This window comes from Ramularia collo-cygni (genome assembly GCF_900074925.1).
Source record: "Ramularia collo-cygni strain URUG2 genome assembly, contig: RCC_scaffold15, whole genome shotgun sequence".
Taxonomy (NCBI): domain Eukaryota; kingdom Fungi; phylum Ascomycota; class Dothideomycetes; order Mycosphaerellales; family Mycosphaerellaceae; genus Ramularia; species Ramularia collo-cygni.
In genome coordinates this window covers 351176-373048 of record NW_019716269.1, presented here as the reverse complement: position 1 = coordinate 373048, position 21873 = coordinate 351176, and the positions used below count along the sequence as shown (strand labels likewise).

General features: G+C 46.0%; 7 protein-coding genes; 6 read left to right on the top strand and 1 right to left on the bottom strand.

The window, feature by feature from the left end:
• Positions 1-833: 833 nt before the first annotated feature.
• RCC_08767 (uncharacterized protein) lies at positions 834-1811 on the top strand (the record flags this gene model as incomplete). Its single annotated transcript, XM_023774013.1, has 1 exon — positions 834-1811. The coding sequence occupies one exon, from the start codon at positions 834-836 to the stop codon at positions 1809-1811; it is 978 nt and encodes a 325-aa protein (XP_023629781.1).
• Positions 1812-2621: 810 nt separating this feature from the next.
• RCC_08766 (uncharacterized protein) lies at positions 2622-3341 on the top strand (the record flags this gene model as incomplete). XM_023774012.1 has 2 exons in its annotated part: positions 2622-2891; positions 2943-3341. The coding sequence occupies 2 exons, from the start codon at positions 2622-2624 to the stop codon at positions 3339-3341; spliced, it is 669 nt and encodes a 222-aa protein (XP_023629780.1).
• A 32-nt stretch (positions 3342-3373) lies between these two features.
• On the top strand, positions 3374-4297 carry RCC_08765 (uncharacterized protein; the record flags this gene model as incomplete). Its single annotated transcript, XM_023774011.1, has 1 exon — positions 3374-4297. The coding sequence occupies one exon, from the start codon at positions 3374-3376 to the stop codon at positions 4295-4297; it is 924 nt and encodes a 307-aa protein (XP_023629779.1).
• A 1754-nt stretch (positions 4298-6051) lies between these two features.
• Positions 6052-7185, bottom strand: RCC_08764 (uncharacterized protein; the record flags this gene model as incomplete). XM_023774010.1 has 2 exons in its annotated part: positions 6052-6990; positions 7042-7185. The coding sequence occupies 2 exons, from the start codon at positions 7183-7185 to the stop codon at positions 6052-6054; spliced, it is 1083 nt and encodes a 360-aa protein (XP_023629778.1).
• A 316-nt stretch (positions 7186-7501) lies between these two features.
• On the top strand, positions 7502-8023 carry RCC_08763 (uncharacterized protein; the record flags this gene model as incomplete). Its single annotated transcript, XM_023774009.1, has 1 exon — positions 7502-8023. The coding sequence occupies one exon, from the start codon at positions 7502-7504 to the stop codon at positions 8021-8023; it is 522 nt and encodes a 173-aa protein (XP_023629777.1).
• A 476-nt stretch (positions 8024-8499) lies between these two features.
• On the top strand, positions 8500-8922 carry RCC_08762 (uncharacterized protein; the record flags this gene model as incomplete). The annotated part of the gene is made up of 1 exon (XM_023774008.1): positions 8500-8922. One exon carries the CDS (start codon positions 8500-8502, stop codon positions 8920-8922), a length of 423 nt encoding a protein of 140 aa, XP_023629776.1.
• Positions 8923-9389: 467 nt separating this feature from the next.
• RCC_08761 (uncharacterized protein) lies at positions 9390-10330 on the top strand (the record flags this gene model as incomplete). XM_023774007.1 has 3 exons in its annotated part: positions 9390-9395; positions 9455-9788; positions 9891-10330. The coding sequence occupies 3 exons, from the start codon at positions 9390-9392 to the stop codon at positions 10328-10330; spliced, it is 780 nt and encodes a 259-aa protein (XP_023629775.1).
• Positions 10331-21873: the final 11543 nt, after the last annotated feature.

Sequence of the window (21873 nt, the reverse complement as noted above, 5' to 3'; positions counted from 1 at the left end):
TCTCTTATCAAGGTTTCTCCCTGTATGGTTTGGGATCTGGAAGTAGCCGGTAGCCGGACCGGAGCTGTCGATATGAGAAATCATCAACAAGAGTAGCGCCCGGACCTGATCTCTCGACTGATYGAAGGCTACTCTGCTAATAGCAGGGATCCTAATAGGCTTTGAACCATCGAGCCTGTAGAAAGCAACGCCTCGGGACATTAATGGACATGACTAAGGATGCCTTGTCCTAAGGAATAATCCTCATATTGACAGCTCTAAGCCGGACTAATGGATCGCCGCTTGTATAATACCTAGTGATGATAGTGATCCCAAACCCTCAGTCTGCGCCTGCTAATACTAGTTCGTTCTTGGGTATTTGCCCAGGGGTAGGTCAGTTCGCAGCCCTTCCTTAGCCCATTGTCCTGACCAAAACCGTGATCATCCTTGGGAAGGGAGAGAAGATTGCCGCACAAGATGCGAGGAGACCCAAGAAAGTACCTTTATGGTTTATCCCGATACCACTCGCCAAACGTAGACCCTGTAAGACCCCGTGAGTGGGGTGCTCTGGGATCTGCCGTCAAGGTCGGTGCGGTTCGCGAAGCTTCTTGGCAAACACTTGTACACTGAAAGCTTGCCCACACATCTTCTCTTCCACAACCTCACCTTCCACAATCTGAACCTCCACATCCTCACCTTCCACAAACTCAACTTCTCCATCGAGTATATACACATTACCTTGTATATTCCATTAATGATACTTGTATCTATGTCTGAACAAGCAGTAAGTCCTCCTTCATGTCGAGTGTCACTCAAGCTAATGCGCGGACATCCAGACTTCCACCGCGCCAGTCATGGACGACGCCACGCGCAACCGCATATGGTCCGCCAAAATCCAGCAGCTCCGCGATGAGAACGAGGCGGCGAAGAACGCAGTCMCAGACGCGTTTCCTTGGGCTTTTGCCCCATACACCAGCGCGCCCAAGCCGGAGACCAACTTCGCCCACCTACCCGAGCATGTTCAAGTCGAAATCATGGCATATCTTGCCGTCGACCTACACGTCACCCTCCGCAAGAAACCTGACGCCACCGGCGCCGGATACCACGATGAGACGGTCGCTTACATGCTCAACGGCGACGAGTGGCGCGCATACGAAGCGCAGTTCGTCGTCTGTAAAGCGTGGCGCGAGGGTATGAACGCCGCCTGGAGACAAGAGCTGACCAGCAAGCGCATCGCCATCGTACTTGACATGCGTGACTCCGTACGCAGCGCCGACGAGCGCGCGACTGACGAGTGGTATACTATCGCCACCGTCACCAACGAGGCTGAGATCGACCGTGCGCCGGCGCTATATCTTCAGCAGTACCTCGCGCTAAGGATCGTCTCACCATACCTCGTTCGCAGTGTGATCAAGCTTTTCTCTGCGACACTCATCCGCCCTTCCGCCGGCCACCAAGTTGAAACTTTCGCAAATCCGACTTGGAAGACGCTGGAAGGCTCTCCGAACGCCGACCTCGACCTTGTGTTCGCGGGTATTGAGGGAAAGGTCTACCACCACATCACTGAGGGAACAGACTTTTGGGAGTACTGGATGCCGGGTCACTTGGCGTACTTCCATGATGTGATGGCAAACAACGCAACCAAAGACGTGTTACCAGGGCGCGAAGATCTCCCTGCTCCCTCGAGCATGGCGGCCTGCTTGCGGGCGTATCGCGGGCTTATGGCTCGAAAAGCGGAGTGGGAGGCGCAATTCAGGGCACAAAAGAAGAAGGCTGAGGATTGGGCTGCAGAGGGTCGTGCTCGACATGTGAGGGGACGAGGGATCGAGTGAGTGGATGGAGTGATGTCGATGCTTGCGTTCGTTTGCTTTATCTTCGGCCTGCTACCTTCTGAATGCAGAGCGCCTTGGCTGATGTTCAAAATATTCTACTCGCCTCCAATCCCCTCGTCTTGGCGGCAGAACCTGAAACCCAGTCAATATCTCAAATGTTTGATCGCAGTAATGATGAGGCATGACATCCTCTGGCCAAGTAAGCAAGGAAGCTTTCAGTGTTGCWCCATGTCTACTCCCCCCGGTGTTCGATGTTGTTCTCCGCGCAAAAAATGCCTTATTCCCAGTGTGCTTGCGTCTGGATTGACTTACTTGTAATTATGGTAAACTCAGCCGCTCTGAAGCTTCCGGGGTTGAGATAGCTTGGAGTAGACGATGGTTCATTGCCGTGTTCGCGACGTTGTTTGCGTCCCATCACTGTCTATCACGTCGTCTTAGGTGTTAAGAGTGCTCTGCCAACCTCAGGCTTGGGCGAAGGGCGATAAAGACGCGCCATAGGAGAATGGCCGACAATATCGACAGTTTACATACGTGTTCGGCTCTTGGCATCGGGATCACCCAAAGCAGATATCACGGCTGAAGTCATTCGGATCGGTGACGATGATTCTCTTCGCGATTCCTGTGGAGAGGGGTTGGAGCCAAGTGCGGCCCCACTTTCACTCGCGCTAAGGCCCGTACCGCTCAACACTATTTGGACTTCAGACTCTCAATCACAAGCTTGACAAAACACCAACAGCAATCTCCCGCTGCAACCTCGAATGCTCAAAAGCAACCCATCATCACAGAATCGTCACCTCCTAGCAGTTGACGATGGCTGAGTCCCACTCCAAATTGCAAAACACGCGTGGTGGTCTCCGGATCAAATTGACCGAAGATGCGACCCAAGATCTTCTCGTCGATCGCGAAACGATTATGAAGCACTGTCCGACTTTGGCACCAACGCTTCGTCATTCGGGGGAGGACAGGTATTGCGCCATCTGGGACAAGTCGGAGCTTGTGACGACTGACAACGGCGAGGAAATACGCGTTTCCACTCTCGCACTCAACCCGGTGGAAGAGACATATCTTCTCGAAGCAAAGGTACGAATCTGCGAAAGTCGAACTGAACCTGTCTATCACTAACACATGCAGGCGCTATCGAAAGCGACACAAATTCCGTGTTCCATCCCATTCAGCTGCTCGGACCTTGCTGCGCCTGAATGGCGGGTCCTTACAATGCAAGAATGTCAACTGGAACCTGCGCGCATATCATCTGCCGAACAACACATGATCCTCATTAAGCTCCTCCTTGGTGAGCCGCTCGAGCCGCTCAGAGGCTTTTGCGGTTATGCTCCTACGAGCTACCTCGGCCGGTCTCATTACGTTACAAAGCGCTTCGACTTCGTCAAGCTCTGCGACCTGTGCTCCCTCGCCGACTACTATGGCTGCCTTTCTCTAGTTGCCCAAGAGGTCATTCGGTCTCTAGGTGATATCGGTGTTTTCTACTCTTACGTCCAGCTGAGGCCCTTACTCTTTTGCGGCTTGCCGTAAAACTGGAATGGTATGGGCTCTACGTCGACGCAATGCGCTACATCATGACTTCTCCAAAGGGAATTTGGGGTTCGGACGGTTCCGATTCGAATGAAAATATGCAGGCCCTTGCGGAACATCTCGAAACATGCCTCGGGGATCTCCAGGCGGAAAAGCAAAACCTAATCAAAGCTCAGACGGAGGCAATCAACAGCCTGAGAGAAGATCTTCGCCGACTCCAGATTCCCACTATTACCAGACATTCATCAGACACGCACCGGCGTAGTGATGGTGTCCGGCCATCAACCAGCATCCTTGCGACTGCGCAACCCAAGCAACATGAGATTGCTCAGCTGCTTGCGTGCACGGCTTGGGGACAGTGGCTTGTAGCGATGGAGTTAGTAAAAGGGGGATCGTTGTCAAATGATCGCCTCTTCAACGTCATTCGGGGTGTGGACTTGGCTATGACCACACCTAATCGGCCCGTGGAACAGATGACCGAGATACTGGAAGACGTTGTGTTGAATGCGGGCTATGGCGATGAATCCGAGATGGAAGGACATGTAGAGGCGCTCTTCATGGATATTGTGTCGACGGCCAAGAAGTGCATCGACAAGTCGTCCTCCGTCCATACGGAGAAGCATTCGGACGGTTCATTCGTCACGTACCGACGATGCAAGCATGAAGAATCGTCAACTTTTCTTTCTCTGGACGAATCATTGGTCCCCTGGAGATCTCCGGAGAACTTGTCTGGGTTTTGGCGAATTGCGATCGACCAGATGGATGCTCAGGCCGACGAGCACCGCCTGAGGAGGAACACCGCTCGCGATCTGCAGATGGAGGAGAATCGCCGTTTCGGTCTGGCAGAGCGGGAGCGAATGGAGAGGAAAACGAAGGTGGACAATTTCTTGTGGGAAGATGATTTTATRGGATTGGCGGGCATAGATTGGGAAGAAGATTCTGACGACCAGGTTTGAACGGCCAACTCGGGGCGTGGCGTGCAAAGCCGCTTGGAGAATGGTTGAAGCGGGGAACATTCAGGCAAAGCGCTGATCATCCCTGTAGTGTGATTTCCCATGCTTTAAATACGAATGATACGACTCTACGCTTGAGTGATGTACCACGATTGTTGACAAGTACTTACGACTCACTGACAAAAATATCGACATTTTCACATCACTATGACTGTTTTTAGCGATCAAAGCACGAGCTAACTTGGCTCATCATCACACGAATTGGACCGAAGTCCCCCAACACACTTGTGTGGCTTCTGAATAAGACCTAGCTGTATCTTTTGCAGGAGGCCGAGACGCTCAAAAGTTGGGCAATGTCACTGTGGCACTGTATTTCTGGTGAAAGGTCATCGTTGTCCGATTCTATAGCCKTTCACAGTCTTCTTGGTCTCGGCAACTTCTCTAGGGCAGCAGAGTATGGTCAGCACATTGGACCATGATCTTGTAGCATGAGATGGAGGTCAGAGTTGCGCATCCGATATTGTTTTCCCACTCTGAGGGCGATCATGGAAAGCTAACAGCCCCTCTGTGACCGACTCTCTGGTCTCGCTGCTGCTTTTTTGGGATCCGAATCTGCACTATGTAGAATTCTGCGGATTTCGTCCGAGAAAGCGGGATGAAGAACTTTCCCCAAAGATGCAAGTCCAATCTTGAGGTATATGGCAAAGTAATGACATGAGGGTTCATCGGCCCGACTGCTCCTCATTGCCAATCTGAAATTGGGAAACGAACATGATGAGGGCTTAGAATGTTCGAAGTTATTGAGGAACGAGAAGAGGAAGAGAGGAAGAGTAAGTTTTGGGAAAGCACGTCAATGCTGTATCAAGTCGTAGGATCATGATGAGAGTATGATGAGAGCCATTGGAAGGGTTCCTTTACCTACCGTATACTTGCAGTCGCTGAAACGCCTTCTAAGCGCTTAAGCCATCCTGTTATCAATAGCGGCACCTTCAGAGGCGAGACTCCCACGTCATGTCATGTTCACCTTGCTGTCAGGCGAGATATGGTGATCAACAGTGGAGCTGTACAGCTGTCGAAACAATGCGTGTCGAAATCTTACCCAGGCAACAAGGCTTGCTTGTTGAAGACGCTGGAGTATTTGTTTAAAGGGAGGCATCTCGCTGTCGACAAAGTCGTCGTGAATCCTTAGAGAGCTCAAGCAAGTTTAAAGACAGTCTATCGATCAGCGCGGGTCGCTCGTGGTTTGAGAACGAGCATAGYAGGCCCGCCAACAGAAAAGTGTCGTAGTTAGCACTACCGAGCGTGATATTAGGAAGGAGGTCAATGGTGTAGGATAGCAGTGTATGGTACGCCTCTGACGAAATGTTCGCGCGCCGTCTATGCAGCACCGTTCTTCCCACCCGAGAGTCCCATGTACTTGCATCGTCAGTAGTTCAATAGAGAGAGAAGGAAAGGAGAGAGAACGAAGGGAGAGAAAAAGAAGGGAGACGAGGAAGAAGAGAGACGAGGAAGTTTCAAAAGACAACATGCATTTTTGCAAATCCCATAACGCCGTTTTCCGATCGCATTTCAAATCTATCACAGACCGATAGAGTTGATAAGAGCACAATGGTGTCGTCTCTAGATATCAGACGTCCATAATCAGAAGCTGAGATCTCCCGGCTGTAACGAGGACCGACCAGGCACCGAAGTGAGTCTCCGACCATCCTCCAGGCCGACGATGATCCCATCGTCACGCAGTACCGCTCCAAGCATTTTCACTCGGCAGCCTTTGCACCCTTCAACCTCGCCACCTCCTCACGCAAATCCTCCATTTCCTGCTTCTTCCTGGCCCGACCCTTGGCAACAGCAGCCGTGTTCTTCTTGCGCTTCTCAGTCACAGCGATATCCTCCTTCACAGCCTCTTCTCCGCCTTCCTCCTCAGACAACTTCTCTGCCTTCTTCCCTGCTCTGGTGCGCTTTGCTGGTGGTGGAGTAGTCTGTACAGCCGCGCCATCTTCACCGTCATCCTCTGGAGTCAATGCTCGCTTCTCTCCGCGCGTCTTCTTTGGCACTAGCGGGGAGGCGGCCACCGGCGTATCCTCTTCGCGCTCCGCGACTTGCACAGTCTTTGCCATCTTCTTTGACATTGATACGGACTCGGCCGCCACCGGGACATCTTCGCCCTCGTCGTCTGGAGTGAGTGCTCCCTTCTTCCTGCGCGACTTCCTTGGCACTGGCCGGGGGGCCGCATCCGTTGCACCCTTTTCGCCCTCCTTGAAGTGCACGCTCTTCTTGCCCTTAGCCTTCTCCTTTGGGATTGGTGGGGACTCAGCCGCAACCGCAACATCTTCCTCCTCGCTGTTGAAAATCAATACGCTGGAGTTGGTCTTCTCCTTCGCCTTCGTCTTTCCTTTGACCTTGAGGATTAACTTCGGGGGTGAGTCTTCCTCGGACTCCTTGTCCTGGTCTCCGATTGCAGCTTTTCCCTTTTTCACCTTTCCATTCTTTGCCACCGGCGCGGAGTCCGACACGAAAGCATGCTCGTCGATCTTGCCCGCCTTGGCCGAAGCTCTACCCTTTCCCTTTCCCTTTCCCTTTGACTTCCGCTTTGGCTTTGGACGAGAGTATTCCTCGTCTTCAWCATAGGTGCCGAACGTGTTGAAGTCACGGAACTTCACTACGTTTTCGACCTTTTTGTCGAGTAGAGCGTCGAGCTGTGACATGGCGTTAGCTGTAGTTCGACCGACAGTGCGCGCTATACGTACGTCTGCGGCATGCGCCTTGACACTCTCCATCATGCTCTCCACCGTTTCCTCCACCAGATAGGTTCGATCGGGAGGCGGACGGTCGCCAGCAAGCGCCGCCTCGAAGGCGCGCTGGATCAAGTCACAAAGAGCAGCGTTGTCCATGTTGTGATTGTGTGGTTTGATGATTGTGGAGTTGCTTTCGTTGTTTTGACAAAAGGTGTATGTCGAGAGGGGCAGAATTGAAATAAACTTTCTATGTACCTCTTGCGCCGCGCTAGCAAACGAAATTGTCAATGCACGATTTCAGATATTAGACCACACCACCCGTTTACAACATTCCTCCGTTCTCTACATCACACCATAACTTCCATCACCATTTCAAAGATACAGTATATACACATCATCAAACTCGACAAGAAAACATCGACAAGCCCCTTTTCACCAGCAGATATAGACAAGAGTCGAGGAGCTATTTAAAATGGTACGAATAGATGCGGTCCTCCAAAACGCGCACAGCTCATATGATTCTCAGGCCACTCCCACCGCAAAGAGGATCAGCCGTGTAACCGCCGGTTCCGCCGCCAAAGCGTCTTCCTCTGCTGCCACCACTTCCACTTCTGCGACCATCTCCACTGCTGCCGCCGGCTACCCCAAGCTGACGCAGCCCGTGAACGAAGAGGAAGCCCTGAGTCAGCTTGCTCTTGCCCGTGCTGAGCTCGCCGCTGGGGGAGACAACGCCGCCGCCCTGGTCGAGGACCTTGGCCAGACCATCTTCGGCAAAGAAGCCTTCAGCATTGCCAAGAAGCCGTACGTGCAGTTCCCAACAGAGGCTGAGCTGAGAGAGCGTCGCGAGAATGCGAAGTTTCACATCTTGAAGTCTTGGGCGGAGTTCGATGAAGCGGGAGATGCGAAGCACTGCGGAGATTTGAAGCACCTTGGGAGAGTCATCTATGGCTTCCTTGAGTTCGACGAAGCGCTCAAGGAGTTCAACGAAGAATAGATGAGGCAATGAAACGCGAAGGCCAGCCATGCGGATTACCGAAGCGGCTATTGGGGAGAGCATGGTACACAGCTATGTGGCGAGTGGCATTCTCGTTGTCCAGCGTATCCTGAATCGACTGCTCCTGCTCCCCGTATGCATTATCTTATCCCCTTGTGCGGTCTGTGAACTTGCCCAAAAGAATGGACGGCATAGTTTGGCGCAATCCCTTGTTCTCAATCACTAGAGAACTTTCTTCTGGCTCCTTTGTGCTCAAATTTAAAATGGCCTTGTGCAGAATAATGCTGCACGGGCCATCAAGTCGCACAAWCCAGAATCGGCGGCTACTTAACCTTCAATCTTCCCCACGAAACATCAACCTCATCCACAACCACTTTTGCGTCGCGTACTTCACCACTTCTCCAACATCCAAGTTCTTTACACACAAGCAAAGTCACACGCGCAACCAACCTCCAAAACACTCGAACACCATCAAAATGGTTATCAACAACCCTTCAACCTCCAACKGCCTATGGTCAAACACTAACCCCACCCGACAGTCTTCCACCAACCAATCTCCCGCGCGCAACATCCGCGGCGTGGAGAACCTCATCACCGAGCCAACTCCCATCGTGACCTGTCCTTTCCGCAACGGCTTCCAGCGCATCAACGTGGAAGCTTTCATGGGCGAGCAGCAGCTCCAAGACCGACCTCTCGCAGTACGCTGCATGATCAGCGCTTGGGCTAGCATGCTGAACCTCGGACGCAAGGGGGAGGCCAAGGCGATCTGGGAGATGGGAACGAAGGCTTTTGAAGAGGGGATCTGGGAGAGCACCGTTGAGCAGTGCTTGAAGGGGTCGAAACCGGATGGTGAGCAGGAGAGTCTTGAGGAGGGCGGTGTGCCCGTGAGTGAGAAGTAGGCGAAGAGGGRTGTGTGGCCGCGGACTTTGGTACATGACTTTAACGACTAGGATCGTTGGAGTCTGCTTTGCTATGCAGACAAGAATCAAATACAATCACCAATCATAAATTCAACAATGTCTTCTTCTTCTTTCACCTAGTCTGTGGTATCGTCCTCATAAGCAAGATGTCTCTCTGCTTCTACTGCATATGGCGAGTTAGGTAACATTGCAGGCGACAGGCTGAGAGGAAGCTCATGTTGACAGCTTTGAGGTCATTTGACTGAGGCGGGCGGGATCTACTCGGCAGAAACCGAACTTCGCCGCAAGGTCGCGTGTCTCGCGTCTTACTTCTTAATCTCGAATATCATCGCTCGACATTGTTACTGGTGACTCTCTTTTTGCGCCGGTTGTGTCTCTGCGTTCCTTCTTCGACGCATCAACAAGCTATACACCAGCATATTGCACTGACCGTATAGAAGAGCCACATGGAGGTGAGTCGATTCTCCCATGCTAGTCGCACCTTTGATGCACATGGCTAACAAGTTCATAGATCGCCACCATGCTCGCCCTCGGCCCCACCACACCAGGATCCGGCGTTCTGCCAATGTCCACCCTCTGGATCACATTACCAGCCGAACTAAAAAACCTCATCCTCGAGCATGCTATCCCAAAGCGACTGGACCTCAACCTCAAAATATCTTTGTATCATCCGACGTGCGCACCTGTAGTATTGGGTCAGGAGGAGCTGGAGGAATGGGACTCCACGATCTTGGAATGGCATCGGCTTCCTATAATGACTTCAATCTCCCGTGACACCCGGAAGCAGGCTCTTCGCGCGCTGAAGAAGCACACCACCATCTTTCTCACTTTAGACAGACGCAGCGGTCAAAATCTGCTGAGCCCGGATAAGTTTTACTTCTTCCCTTGGTTCCAATGATGCAAGAAGATGTTGTGCGAAGAGCAACGATACCTCAACTGCTCCGTAGAAATCCCCGATTCCTTGAAGATTATGGACAGGACGGAGCTTCGCGCMACCATCTCCACAACATTCTGCTTGACTCCTCCTTCCTACTCTTCCTCTTCAACTATTGCTTGGGAACTCAAGACCAAGCATCCGACTGCGGTTGAATTGAGTAGTATCCGCCGTCTGATTGCTTCGTACGATCCTAAGCCGAACTCGTATCACGTTGGAAGAGTCAACGAGATAGTCAACCAGACCTACTCTGGTAAACCTCATATTCGTGTCTTGGGCATGGCCTCCTTTGCAGTTGAGTCCATGACAAATAAGCTCCCAGGCCTGGGCTGGAGACCACTCATCACGGACGAAGGATTACAAGACTGGCCTGAGAGCCTCGACATAGAATGGATGGGAATCGACCTTGAGATCTTAAGGGAGTGGGAGAAGAATATTGACGCCAGTGACTAAGAACATGATGACGAGTGGGAGATAGAAACGGCGTTACGAATCTCCTCTAATGTTTCTGCACAGATGATTGGAAGCAGCGGCAAGGGCGGCGTATGTATCCATTGAAATTGAAGAGAGCGTTTCGAGATGATGAGAGCGTCACTGCTACGTCAAGGGCATATTGAACGCGTTCGGTAGGGCGCCTTGGTTGCGTTACAAAAAAATTTCCACGCTTCGGGATGCAAGTGATCCAGCAGCAGCAACCGAGAGGGAAAACCGGATCAAACTCGCGATCACAGTTCCAGGCTGAACACCGGAGTTCTCATATTGGGCGAATGGAAGGATCTCTCTGACCCGACTCGCACCTCCAAGGCGAGTCGGACACGCGCGCTGCGGTGGATCAGAAAGAATACACATGTCACCATGCTCATATCTTCCGGCTCTTCATCACCCTAGCTTTCGATATACACAGAGTGGACACGTCGCTGCCGTGGGTTCGAGTGGAAGAGTGAAGCGTTCTTGACATTGTTCGTACCTATCGACCAGCTAAGCTCTCTGCCGCGAATCTCTTACAACTTTCGGATTACCATGTCTTCTAGATCTCCGATTCAGAGCGTATTGAACGACCCAACAACTGCACAATKGCAGAGCAAGCTCGAAGGCTCTCCAGCGCAGTACCTCTCGACCCGACTTACAGACTGGAAATCCACCCGGCTCGCAACTAGTGATCATCGTATCCTTGGCCTCAATCACTTCGTGGCCGCTTTCGACCACACAAATGTCGTAGAGGAAGAAGGGAAAGGGTTGAGTGCTCGTCCAGCTTCCTTGAGATCTGGCCGTCGAACCCACATCTTCCTATAATCAGCTCGCAGTATCCTGCCAATTTTGCTTTGCCACGCCAATACATTTTCTTCGGACTACAGCCAGGTGCCGGATATAAGATCTCCCATGAGAATGATTGCGGGATGGTGTAGTCGATGGTCGGCAAAGGAGAAAAACTTGAGATGCACAAAGTGTTGTCGAAGTTACCCCTATCTGACTTTGACACGAGCGAAAAGGTCTCATGCCTCAGCGTTGAGCCTCAATAGGCAACATGGATCCGGCTTGGGTGTGGAAGGACGTTGGTGAGCAACCTCTACTACATGCGGGAATGCGCAATCACAGAGGAGGACAAGAAGACCACTGGCGAACCACAACTCTGGCTTCACAGGCCATTACGAAGAGGTGTATTGCTCGGGTAAAGTAATGTGACGCAGGCTACTCAGTCGCGCTTGAGTAGAGAATGCGGTGCAACACCGCATTTCCAGGGGTCTGACAGAGCACAGCAAAAGGGACGCATGGACGGCACATAATATCCAATACTTTCATTCAATGATCGCGATATAGACCGCTTCAAAGCTTTACTAGCGGTAGAATTACCAGAGCATAACACACAATCCAAGTTTGATGACCTTATTGCTGTGCTGATGAATACATTTGCGCCTTTCTTCGCGGTTCATGGGTCTTCTTGAACTCGTGAAGGAAGCTTGGAAATGTTTTGCTCCCATCGTTGTGACTTTGCAAGCTGCTGTAGCGGACGAAGTTTACAAGCGCTGCAGATTGATGCTGGATTAACAGCCGAGATAGGGCTATTGGGCCCTGTGGAGCAGTCTGGCTGCGGGCTTGTAGAAGATGTGGTTGTGAGGCAGACCCCGGCAAACGCGACATCCACGAGCTGACTCCTGAAGTCCAGTCGGCACTTTCTTCTCCAAGAAGCCACATTTCACCTGGCTGGCAACAATGTAATCTGGAGTCGTGTTGGCTTGGGGAGGATTTGTCGAAAAAGGCTGGCATGATCAATTTTACGTGTGTAAGTCAGGCTGTCGTCCAAGTAGATGGAGATCTGTGACCATAGCCGTAGATCGAGCAGATCAGCTTCTTCTTCTTCTTCCTTTGGCATCAGTAACAGCAGATTGCGATCCCCGCCAGCGCTGCGAGACGCAGCAAGAAGACTGTCGTTGTGAAGTATAAGGAGACGCATCACCGGCCGGGCACGCCTTCTCGTCGCAAGGACCCAAAGCCGAAGAAGGGAATGGACGACAGTACTATCCCATTCCCCATGGTATCCTCCAATCGCAAGGATCCCGCGGGGGAGTGTGTTCCGTTATCCAAATATGAGGGTGCCATGGACACCCGTCGGGATGGCTCGGTTTCATCCTTGTATTCCACCTCACCACCCGCTTCTATCTTTCTAACATCAAGATGTTAAGCAGCGGCCTTGCTATGTGTTGATGGTGACGGCGGTTAGGTTCAGTCACTGTACCTGGGTAGGCAGTCCGAAGATGTCGCGGGCGCCGAGAAGCCCGCTGGACTCGAGCGCAGTGCAGCGTCGACGTTGATGATTTCGGGGCCTCGGTGCTGGGGTATCAAATGTCCTGAGCTTGAAGAGAATGCATTTGAAACTGTCTGACATGCCCAGAATGTTTGAGGAGAGCYCTGAGTAGGTTGAAAGCCTGTGGTAGGGAGCTTGATCGTAAGTGTAACGAGATCTCCAAAGCTGACCGGCACTGATCACAGGAATGTCGCTCACGGGATACTCGTCTCGTTAGCCCGGAGCGGACGGTAAAGTACGGCGGCACTGTTGTGGCCTTGTAGATGTCGTGGCCGACGGATCTTGGGAACAGCTCAAGTCAATGCACTTGTGCAACAGCGAGACTGCCGAGTGGTGTCTGCGAGCTGTGCGATGGTCAATAACAATTGACCTAGTGAGCTTCCTGGTCACAGACTCCTTCATGCCGCATCTACGGCCATCTATTCTTACACACGAACTGGGTTTGAGGGCTCTCTTTTCCGCCAAGCCCTCGTGCCGGTTTTGCTTGATATCAAATTGCTTTTGGTGTAGCTTCGGATGTGCTGAGCACTCCCGGTTGCGCGCAAAAGTTTTACAGAATCCGCATTGGGTGAGGAGTAAGATGAGCCGGAGGCAGCGCCGTTTCGTTCAGCTTCGTTCTATCACTGCCGTAGACTATTCTCTGCCCCGGTTGTGAGATTGCACCGGAGCCGTCGTCCTGCCAGGTCGGGAGCTCTGAAACATGGAGAGATRAGCCTGGTGTGATGTCTGAAAATTTTCTTCCGCGGTGGCGAGACTGGACCCGACATGAGGACATCGGGCAGTGGGACCTTGAGCTTGATCAGGTACGGAAAGAAACAATCTTCTGAGAAATCCTGAGGCAGCAAAGCCTGTGGAACGATCATAGAGGACAGACGGTGCGAGAAGCTTTGGATGCGTTTATTCGACGCTCACTCTGGCGTTCTAGCGGTTGCCATTTCATGTTGTATTATACAAGTGGTATGGTAGACGTCTTTCTACAAGAGACGAGGCCTCTGCCTTCGCTTGTTTGCTGCGCGGATTTGCAGTGGAGTAGCGGGCAGTCCGATTGCTACTCGATGGGTATTGCGCAATGAGACCAAATGGAGCTGCCTCTAGTGTGTGGAGTCATGAAGGCAGCCAAAGAAAGAGCGTTGCTCAAGCCGCCGGGGAAGCTGGTCGCTGCAGCCGTCGAAGATGAAGTATCTACGACGCGTCTGTTAGACAACAAGGTACTTTTGCTCCCAGGTATTTCGATCAGGTTCTCCGTGATCCCTTCGGTACTGTCTCCCAAAAAGTCGGACAAGGAGAACGTGCTCGGAATGATTGGAGGAGCTCCTACGGGGGACGGATGAGTAAGAGATTGAGGCGATGACCAGACGCGTGAATGCTACCCAACGTATAGCCTTCCTGTGGACCTGGATGTGCACAGTGGACGTGGGATCTGACACGTCCGCAGCAGCGGTTTTGGCCGTCCAAGCTCTGCTCCTTGAGTGGCGCGGGGGTCCGCTGCGAACAGCTATGGGGAGCGGATTGGATTGTTGGAATACAGTCCACGTCCGCAGCGCTCGCCGACAATGCCGTGACCGACTATTCTCACGCTTAGAGTGGACTCTGAAGTAATTATCGTGGGTTGTGGTCGGCGGTCACTGACGTCGATCTCGACCCTTGCCGAAGCTCCTCAGACGACACGACGAAAAGATCTCCCCAGACGTGGCGGCACAGCATCTCCCATGAGTCGATCAATGGAGAAGGCTCGAAAACAAATGAGGAAGAAAGGCCAAGTACAGACAAGAAGGATGAATCGAGAATGGAGACGAACAGACCAGATGCTGCTTCTTACAGCGACCGCTTTCCAATCTCAAAGTATGCACACGTCCTGCTTGACACGTTTCAAGTCAATGTGTCGCCGTACTGGTCAGCATCTCCAAGTGTCACAGAGACGGGACGCAGAAACCTCTTCCCGGAGCCGGATACACACATTCCGGGTGGATAGCAGTCGTTCATTGCTGAAACAGCCCTATCTGGAGGGCGGATCGTACAATCTCTCTGCGTCTTTCCCATAGAACCGTGAAATCTTCGCAATGATCGCTGAATCTCCAAAGACCATGTTTCGAAACTTGATGCAAATTTTTTGAGATGTTGCTCTCCGGAGCGCGCTCCAGCCGCCGGCAGCGTTTTGAGACGTTGTTGGAGTGCCTCCTCGTGAGCCGGTCTAGCGCTCCAAAAGCCTTTGGATACTCTCATGAGTTGTTTCAGCCTGACTGCGTCGCATAGGAGGAAGTTAAACGTTGCTGAGGTTAAGTTCTGGGTCCGCGGTATGTTAGAATGGCGAGAGTAAGCATCATCTTCGTTCTGAGCCCGACTTCATTGCGGCAGCGATGTTTTACCGTTGGCGAGGAATGATGCCATTCTTGCAAGGTACCGTGAAGGCTCTTCGGTAAAGGATGATATGGGAATGGTGATCATGTAGATATAAGTCGACTCTTGACTGTGAATTCCACGCTCACAGACTCCCTCCATTTGCAAGCAATTGCACAAGGGAGATATGCCTGTTTCGCCACCGTCCCTCGCGATCAACGCTCTGGGTCCTGAACAGTGCGACTCGGCTCTCTCATTGTATCCTGCTGAGTCTCACTATGTAATCTGAGGGATGGATATGACTGTGTATGCCATCCATGTAGGCTAAAGGAAGTGCAAGTGATGTTTTCGTTAGTGTGCTTGTTGGTGTGGTTACCGGTTAGCTAAGGGCTCTTACTATACTAACCAACTGCTTCTAAAGTGAATACTAACTCCACTAATAGTTACCTGCTTCCTAAATAGGCAATTAGTTTATAAAAAGCGTCTCTATATCCTCTAAAACTCCCTAAGAGCCCTATGTTATAGCTATAGTTATCCTTGCTATATAAAACTCCTTAATCCCCTTAACATTATTAAATGCATCCGGTGTTAGTAGACCGTACTAGCTCTTTAAACAACTGCATGCTTTAATTACCTCCTCTTAGAGGCGGTTACGGCGGTAGGTAATAATATTACGGCCATCTAAGAAGGACCGTTCTAGCTTATCTAATTAAAGGGGGATTACGAGTGTATTAAAGGCAAACTTAGCTAGTTCTAGCTCTGAGTAACGCCTTTTAAACTACTAGTTAAGGACATTAATTAGTGCTTTATTAGTGTCCGGAACGTAGTCCTTAGATAGGTAGTTTTCGAGTGCGTTACTACGTAAGGTTGTTATTATTTTACGCCGCTTATATATAGATAGGTAGTTACGGAGATCCTTACTATCTAAGGGAGCTATTAAATATTGGTCGGAGGTTCGCAGATTTTTAGGGGTGGAGTAAAAGAGTATCTTAATCTTTAACTAGCTTACTATCTCCGATAGGTAGTACTTAAAAGTAGGAACTAATGTGTTAATTAAGTTAATTATCTAGAGATGTGTCTCTATCTCCTAAGAAGAGATTTTACCCTACATAGAGTTATATAACCTTATAGCCACTTAGCTCTCTATTATGTTAGATGTATAGCTATTCTATAACTGCACTTTCTAACACTCCTACTTAGGATAGAATGGACTATATATATTTCCCTAGATCTTTTAAGATTCTATTAAGTGTAGAAAGGTAGTTCTATAGCCTAGTAGTATAATTCCATCTTAGCTACTATCTTAGTGCAATTCCTTAACTTAGTATTATATAATCGAGTATGTCTATTCGGACATCCTTAATTATATGCTTTTGCTAAATTTTGGAATGCTTATTATATGCTAAGATAATTCATATATATCTAGAAGTTTGGACTAGTAAGAGGTTTAGTTAGGCTATCTGCAACTATTTCTTTTATTAGAAGGTATTCTACATAGATCTTCTTTTACTACTAAAGTCTTCTTATAAAGTTGTATATAATGTTAATGCGCTTTAACCTTTTATAAATATGTGCATCCTTTATAAGGGTGAGGTAGGCTTAGTTATCCCTAAAGAGTTAAACTAGCCTAAGCTGTTTAGCTATATCCTTTCCTGCTTTAATTATTAGTTAAAAAGCAGATAATCTAATAAGCTTAGTTTGACCTATTTCTCTAAGTAATGCTAAAAGGAACTATAATTGTTTTGCATATACATTTATTACTATAAACTTAGCTTCTATTATAGAAGTTGCTACAGATTTCTGCTTCTTGCTTATCTATAAAATTAGGGCATTATATAACTTAAATATATTTCTTAGGATAGAGATCCTGTCTAACTTGTCTATTGCAAAGTCTAAGTCTAAGTACCTAATTAAGTATCTAGATCTAGATCTTATAAAGGTTAATCTAAGGTTAGGAAATGATCTTAGGTACCTTAAGACTTTCTTTAAAGCTTTTAGGTAGGCTTTAGATAGATTACTTAAAAATGTACTTAGCTTTCTAATTGCAAAGGCAATGTCTAGTYTTGTTATAATTATTAGCTATATCTATRTTCTAATTGTTATCTAGTATTCCTCCTTGCTACATCTCTTATTATTTAGGCCTAACTTAATAAGTCCCTTATAATTGTCTATTAGTAAGAGAGTTAGCTTTAAKGATTTTAACTTAATGCCTAGTTTCTAAAGACTTTCCTAAATATAATAGCTTTAATCTAGTTTTAGGGTTCTAAGCTTCCTGTTTCTTATAATGTTTATTCCTAGGATTCTAGATAGTTCTCTAAGATCCTTAATCTTAAAGATCTTTCTAAATTCCTTCTTAAACTAGTTTATAGAGTTTATTAATAGGGYAGCAATTAGAATATTATTAAYATRTRTTATAACTATAAGATTCTTTCTATAATAGAACATTAGATATAGGTTAACCTYTAACTAAACAAATCCTAAATCTTTAAGCTTTAAAACACAAAGCTAATTCTAGTCTCTAGCAGCTTGCTTTAATCTATATAGGCTTCTTAGGATTTTTAGGACTTAGCTAGGGGGAAGATCTACTCCTTTAGGTAGGGCTATAAAAATATCTTCTTAGAGGTAACTGTTTGTAAAAGCACTATTAACATCTATAAGATAGAGTTCCTAGTCTTCCTTGCAGACTATAGCTATAAATGTTCTTAAGGTTTTATATCTAATAGTTAGTATAAAAGTCTCCTTAAAGTTAATCCTATATTTCTGTAAAAAACCCCTTGCTATAAGTCTTGCTTTTAACTTGTTAAGGGCACTACTTGCTAATCTTTTTATAGTAAAGACCTATTTTAAGGTTATAAGGTTTAATCCTTTTAGAGTAATAGTTAGTTCCTAGGTCTAGTTGCTTACAAGTAAATCTAGTTCCTTCTAGATTGCTTCTATCTATATTACTCCCTATTCTTTATCTCCTACTACTTCCTTATAGGTAGCTAGAACTAGGATATTCTGCTAGTATACAGTTTAGGTAGCTATTATAGAGAAAGCAAGTTTATAGAAGATGTCTTACATTTCTAGGTCCTAGCCTAGTTTAGAGATTATAGCTAATAGGGCCTATATAATCTCTATTGCTTCTCTATTAGGATTCTAATCCTTTAGCCTCTTTTAGCTTRTCTYCTAAAGGACTCTCGGTCCTTTRGATTTAGMTTTAAATCCTTCTATATTACTTRTRGCTTTTCTCTTTCTTTGCTCTACCTAAGGTAGAGAATTAACTTAGTCCTTAATTTTCTAGAATTCCCCTATATTTGCTAGGGRAGGAGGAATCTAAATAAATRCTRTAGGGGCTAACTTTTTAGTTATAGGTTCCTAGATTAGAATAGGTTTAGGTCTTAGTATATTAGCTAGCCTTCTAAGTGGTTTTCTCTATAGTGCATTTAAGGAAAGATGCTTAGATTAAAACTTTAAATCTAAATTACCCCCCCTCTTTTCCTTAAAGAATACTACATTTAAGTGCTRTTTTAYAGCTCTTATATCTAGATCCTAGAAAAGCTAGGATTTTAATGTTCCTTTAATATATCCTATAAATACTGCATCCTTTCCTCTATTTATAAGTTTGTTACTCCTTGCCTATCTAGGTTAGGATTTTAGGTCTATATATATAATAGCTTAGCACCCCTAAACTCTTAGATAATGTATAGTTAGCTTAATTCCTATAAATGCTTCTTTAGGTAATAGCTTAAAGCCTTTAACTTTAGGACTATTTAGCAGCCTATTCCTTATTTTAAACTAGGCTACTAGGGCTTTAGGCTAAAACTTAATTAGCATTTCTAATTCTTTAATTATTGCCCTTACTACATCTTCTAATATATAGATAGATCTTTCTACAACTCTATTCTAAATAGAATTATATGCATCTATTATATTAAAGTGGATTCCTAAATCCTTCTCCTACTGTTTTAGTAGACTAGTAAGTTTAGGTACATTATCTAATCTTATTGTCTTTAATTTTAAAGATGTTTTTCTTTTAGCTTTTAGCTTCTAGATTTTTAGAGTAGCTAGGGCATCCTCTCTACTAATAAGTAGGTATCCCTATTTCTTYCTTAAGAAGTTATTAAYAAYTTCTAGCTAGTATTAATATCCTAATCTGGACTTTAGGAGAGGGCTATAGATGTCTAGAGACATAAGCTTAAGTACCTAAGGTTTTCTCTTAGTAACTTTTCCTTTATGTTTCTTTATCTTTATAAGAGTATAGACTCTGCACTTTTCCTTATAGTCTTCTAGGAGTTAGATTAGATCCTTTAAGTCTATTACTTTATGGATATTTTTAAGAAGATTCTTGCTAAAATAGCTAAATCTTCTATACTAAAGCTCCTACTAATTTAGTAACTCTCTTATAGCAAATCCTATTTCCTTACTTTCTTCCTTTTCTTCTTTTACTAATAAAATAAGAGCCCTCTCCTAGAGGGACTCTAAAACTTCTAAAATAAATAGAACACTATTCTAGATTCTCGTCTAGATAATAGGAGTTCTATCCTATAACACTAGAGTAAACTAGGGTAGTTAAACACTATACTAATAGCTAAACTAATTCTAAGAAACAAGATTAACTCCTAAATTAGGTATAAACAAAACTTTATTAAGCAAGATTTTCTTCCTATTCTAGCCTCCTATAACTACTTTTCCCTTATATATAGCTTATAGCTATCTACCCCTAACCTTAATCTATTTCTTCCTTTAAAGTAGAATTATAGATCTAAAGAGTTATAGTTAGTTAGTTATATAGGATAAGGCAYAGGAGTCTAGTAACTATTCTAAGGAGGTTAACTTGCCTTTTGCCTCTAAAGAAGARTRTRYAATCTTATTAGTTTCCTCCTTAAATTAGGATAAGGTAGCACTTAATAAGGTTAGGGATAATTCCCTAGATTAGGCTTRTTTAGYAAGGAATGCTTTCTTAGYAGTCTTCCTTRTTTTCCTAAATTTAGAAACCTCTTTTCTAATTATTTCCTCTATTGCCTTCTTAAATTCTTTAAGAGAGTCTCTTCTTTTTTTAACCCTCTTTAATAAGGAGGAGGAGTATTTCTTGCTAGAGATCTTTCTCTTTTTAGGCTTTAGTAAATCCCTGTTTCTAGATAGGAAATTTTCTTAAGGTCTAATTGCTTTCTTTGCCTTTCCTAGCTGTAGATAATCTTGTATAAAGTATTATCTATTATAGAGGAAGTATGTTCTTGTCCTTCTAAAGGCTGCTATTACAAAGTCCTCCCTATAATAGAGGTCCCTTACTTCCTAAGATTTAAGGATAAGTAGGATCTGTTTATAGTTCCTAGTAAGCATTAGCTAGGCTATAATTGCATTCTTAGTTAATTCAAACTTAGGAGGGAGTGCTAAAAGAAGGATCCTAATTTTCCTTTTAGGTTCTTTTATATATAACTCCCTTTTATTAACCTCTACAATCCTCTTTACTATTAAACTAATCTATACCTAGGCTAATCTTACTATGTCTTCCTCTCCTATTCTAAAGTTTATAAGTTGTTATACTATTAATATAGTATGTGCTATAAGCACCTTACTATACTTCTTCTAGAGGAAGAGCTATATTTTAGTAGCTATCTTTGTATCTATTAATAATTAAATCTTATCTGCTTTATCTAAGCTAACTCTTAATCTTAGCTTATACCTGCACTTAGCATTCTCCTTTTAAAAGTTTAGCTAGCTAGCTATTCTTGCAACCCTAGYATCTAGATTAAGRAGTAATAAATTGTCTAGGTTWATTAATCCCTTAATRTTRTAGAAGATGCCTTTTCCTTCTAGGTTGTCCCTCTGTAGTTTAAACTATCTTTTCTAGTTCTCTCTTATTAGGATTGGAATCCTAATATAGGTCTAACTGTCCTTCTCTTCCTCTATTTTAGTATRTAAATRGCTTAGTCCTACTAAGGCTTTAGTAGTAAAGTAAAGGGTGTRTRTRTGTTTTAAGGCTTTRGATTTAGAGTCCTCTACTCCTTATAGCTATTAGACAATCCCTTAGTCCTAATAGTTAAATGTTCTAAACCCTTAGGAACTAATCTGTCTTCTATGTTTTCTTCTTGTCTAACCTGCTATTAAAACTCCTAGTAGTATAAGATAGGGTACTAGAAACTAGTGTCCTTTCTATATTAGCTTTATAAGGTAGGAGAAACCTTTACTACTTTAAGGTTAAGGTCTTTTTTCCTTCGGCAAACCCGGGCTTATAACCTGTTAAATATTAGTCGGAGGTTCGTAGATTTTTAGGGGTGGAGTAAAAGAGTATCTTAATCTTTAACTAGCTTACTGTCTCCGACAGGTAGTACTTAAAAGTAGGAACTAATATGTTAATTAAGTTAATTATCTAGAGATGTGTCTCTATCTCCTAAGAAGAGATTTTACCCTATATAGAGTTATGTAACCTTATAGCTACTTGGCTCTCTATTATATTAGATGTACAGCTATTCTATAACTATACTTTCTAACAGGAGCTAGTATTATAGAACTACCTACCGGCGACAGCGGTAGTATAGGGCGATATTTAGACATCTATAGCTCTTTTACTATTATGCGCACTTATTCGATATAGCCCTACTCTTCCTTAGAACCTTTACTCTATCTATCTTCGAACTAGCCGTGTTTAAGGATCGGATTAAGGACGATAGTAGCGTAGATAATTAGTGTATTATCCACTAGCTTCTAGTACTTCTTAGCCTTGTACTAGGTATAGTTATAGCAACCTAAGAGGTATCTAAACCGTCTATTAATCGCTGCTTCTTCCTTAAATTCGGCCGAATATTTGCTAGTATAATCGAGGAGGAACTAAAGCGTAGGGTACTAGTCGTATAGGTGTTTCTTATTGCCTTAA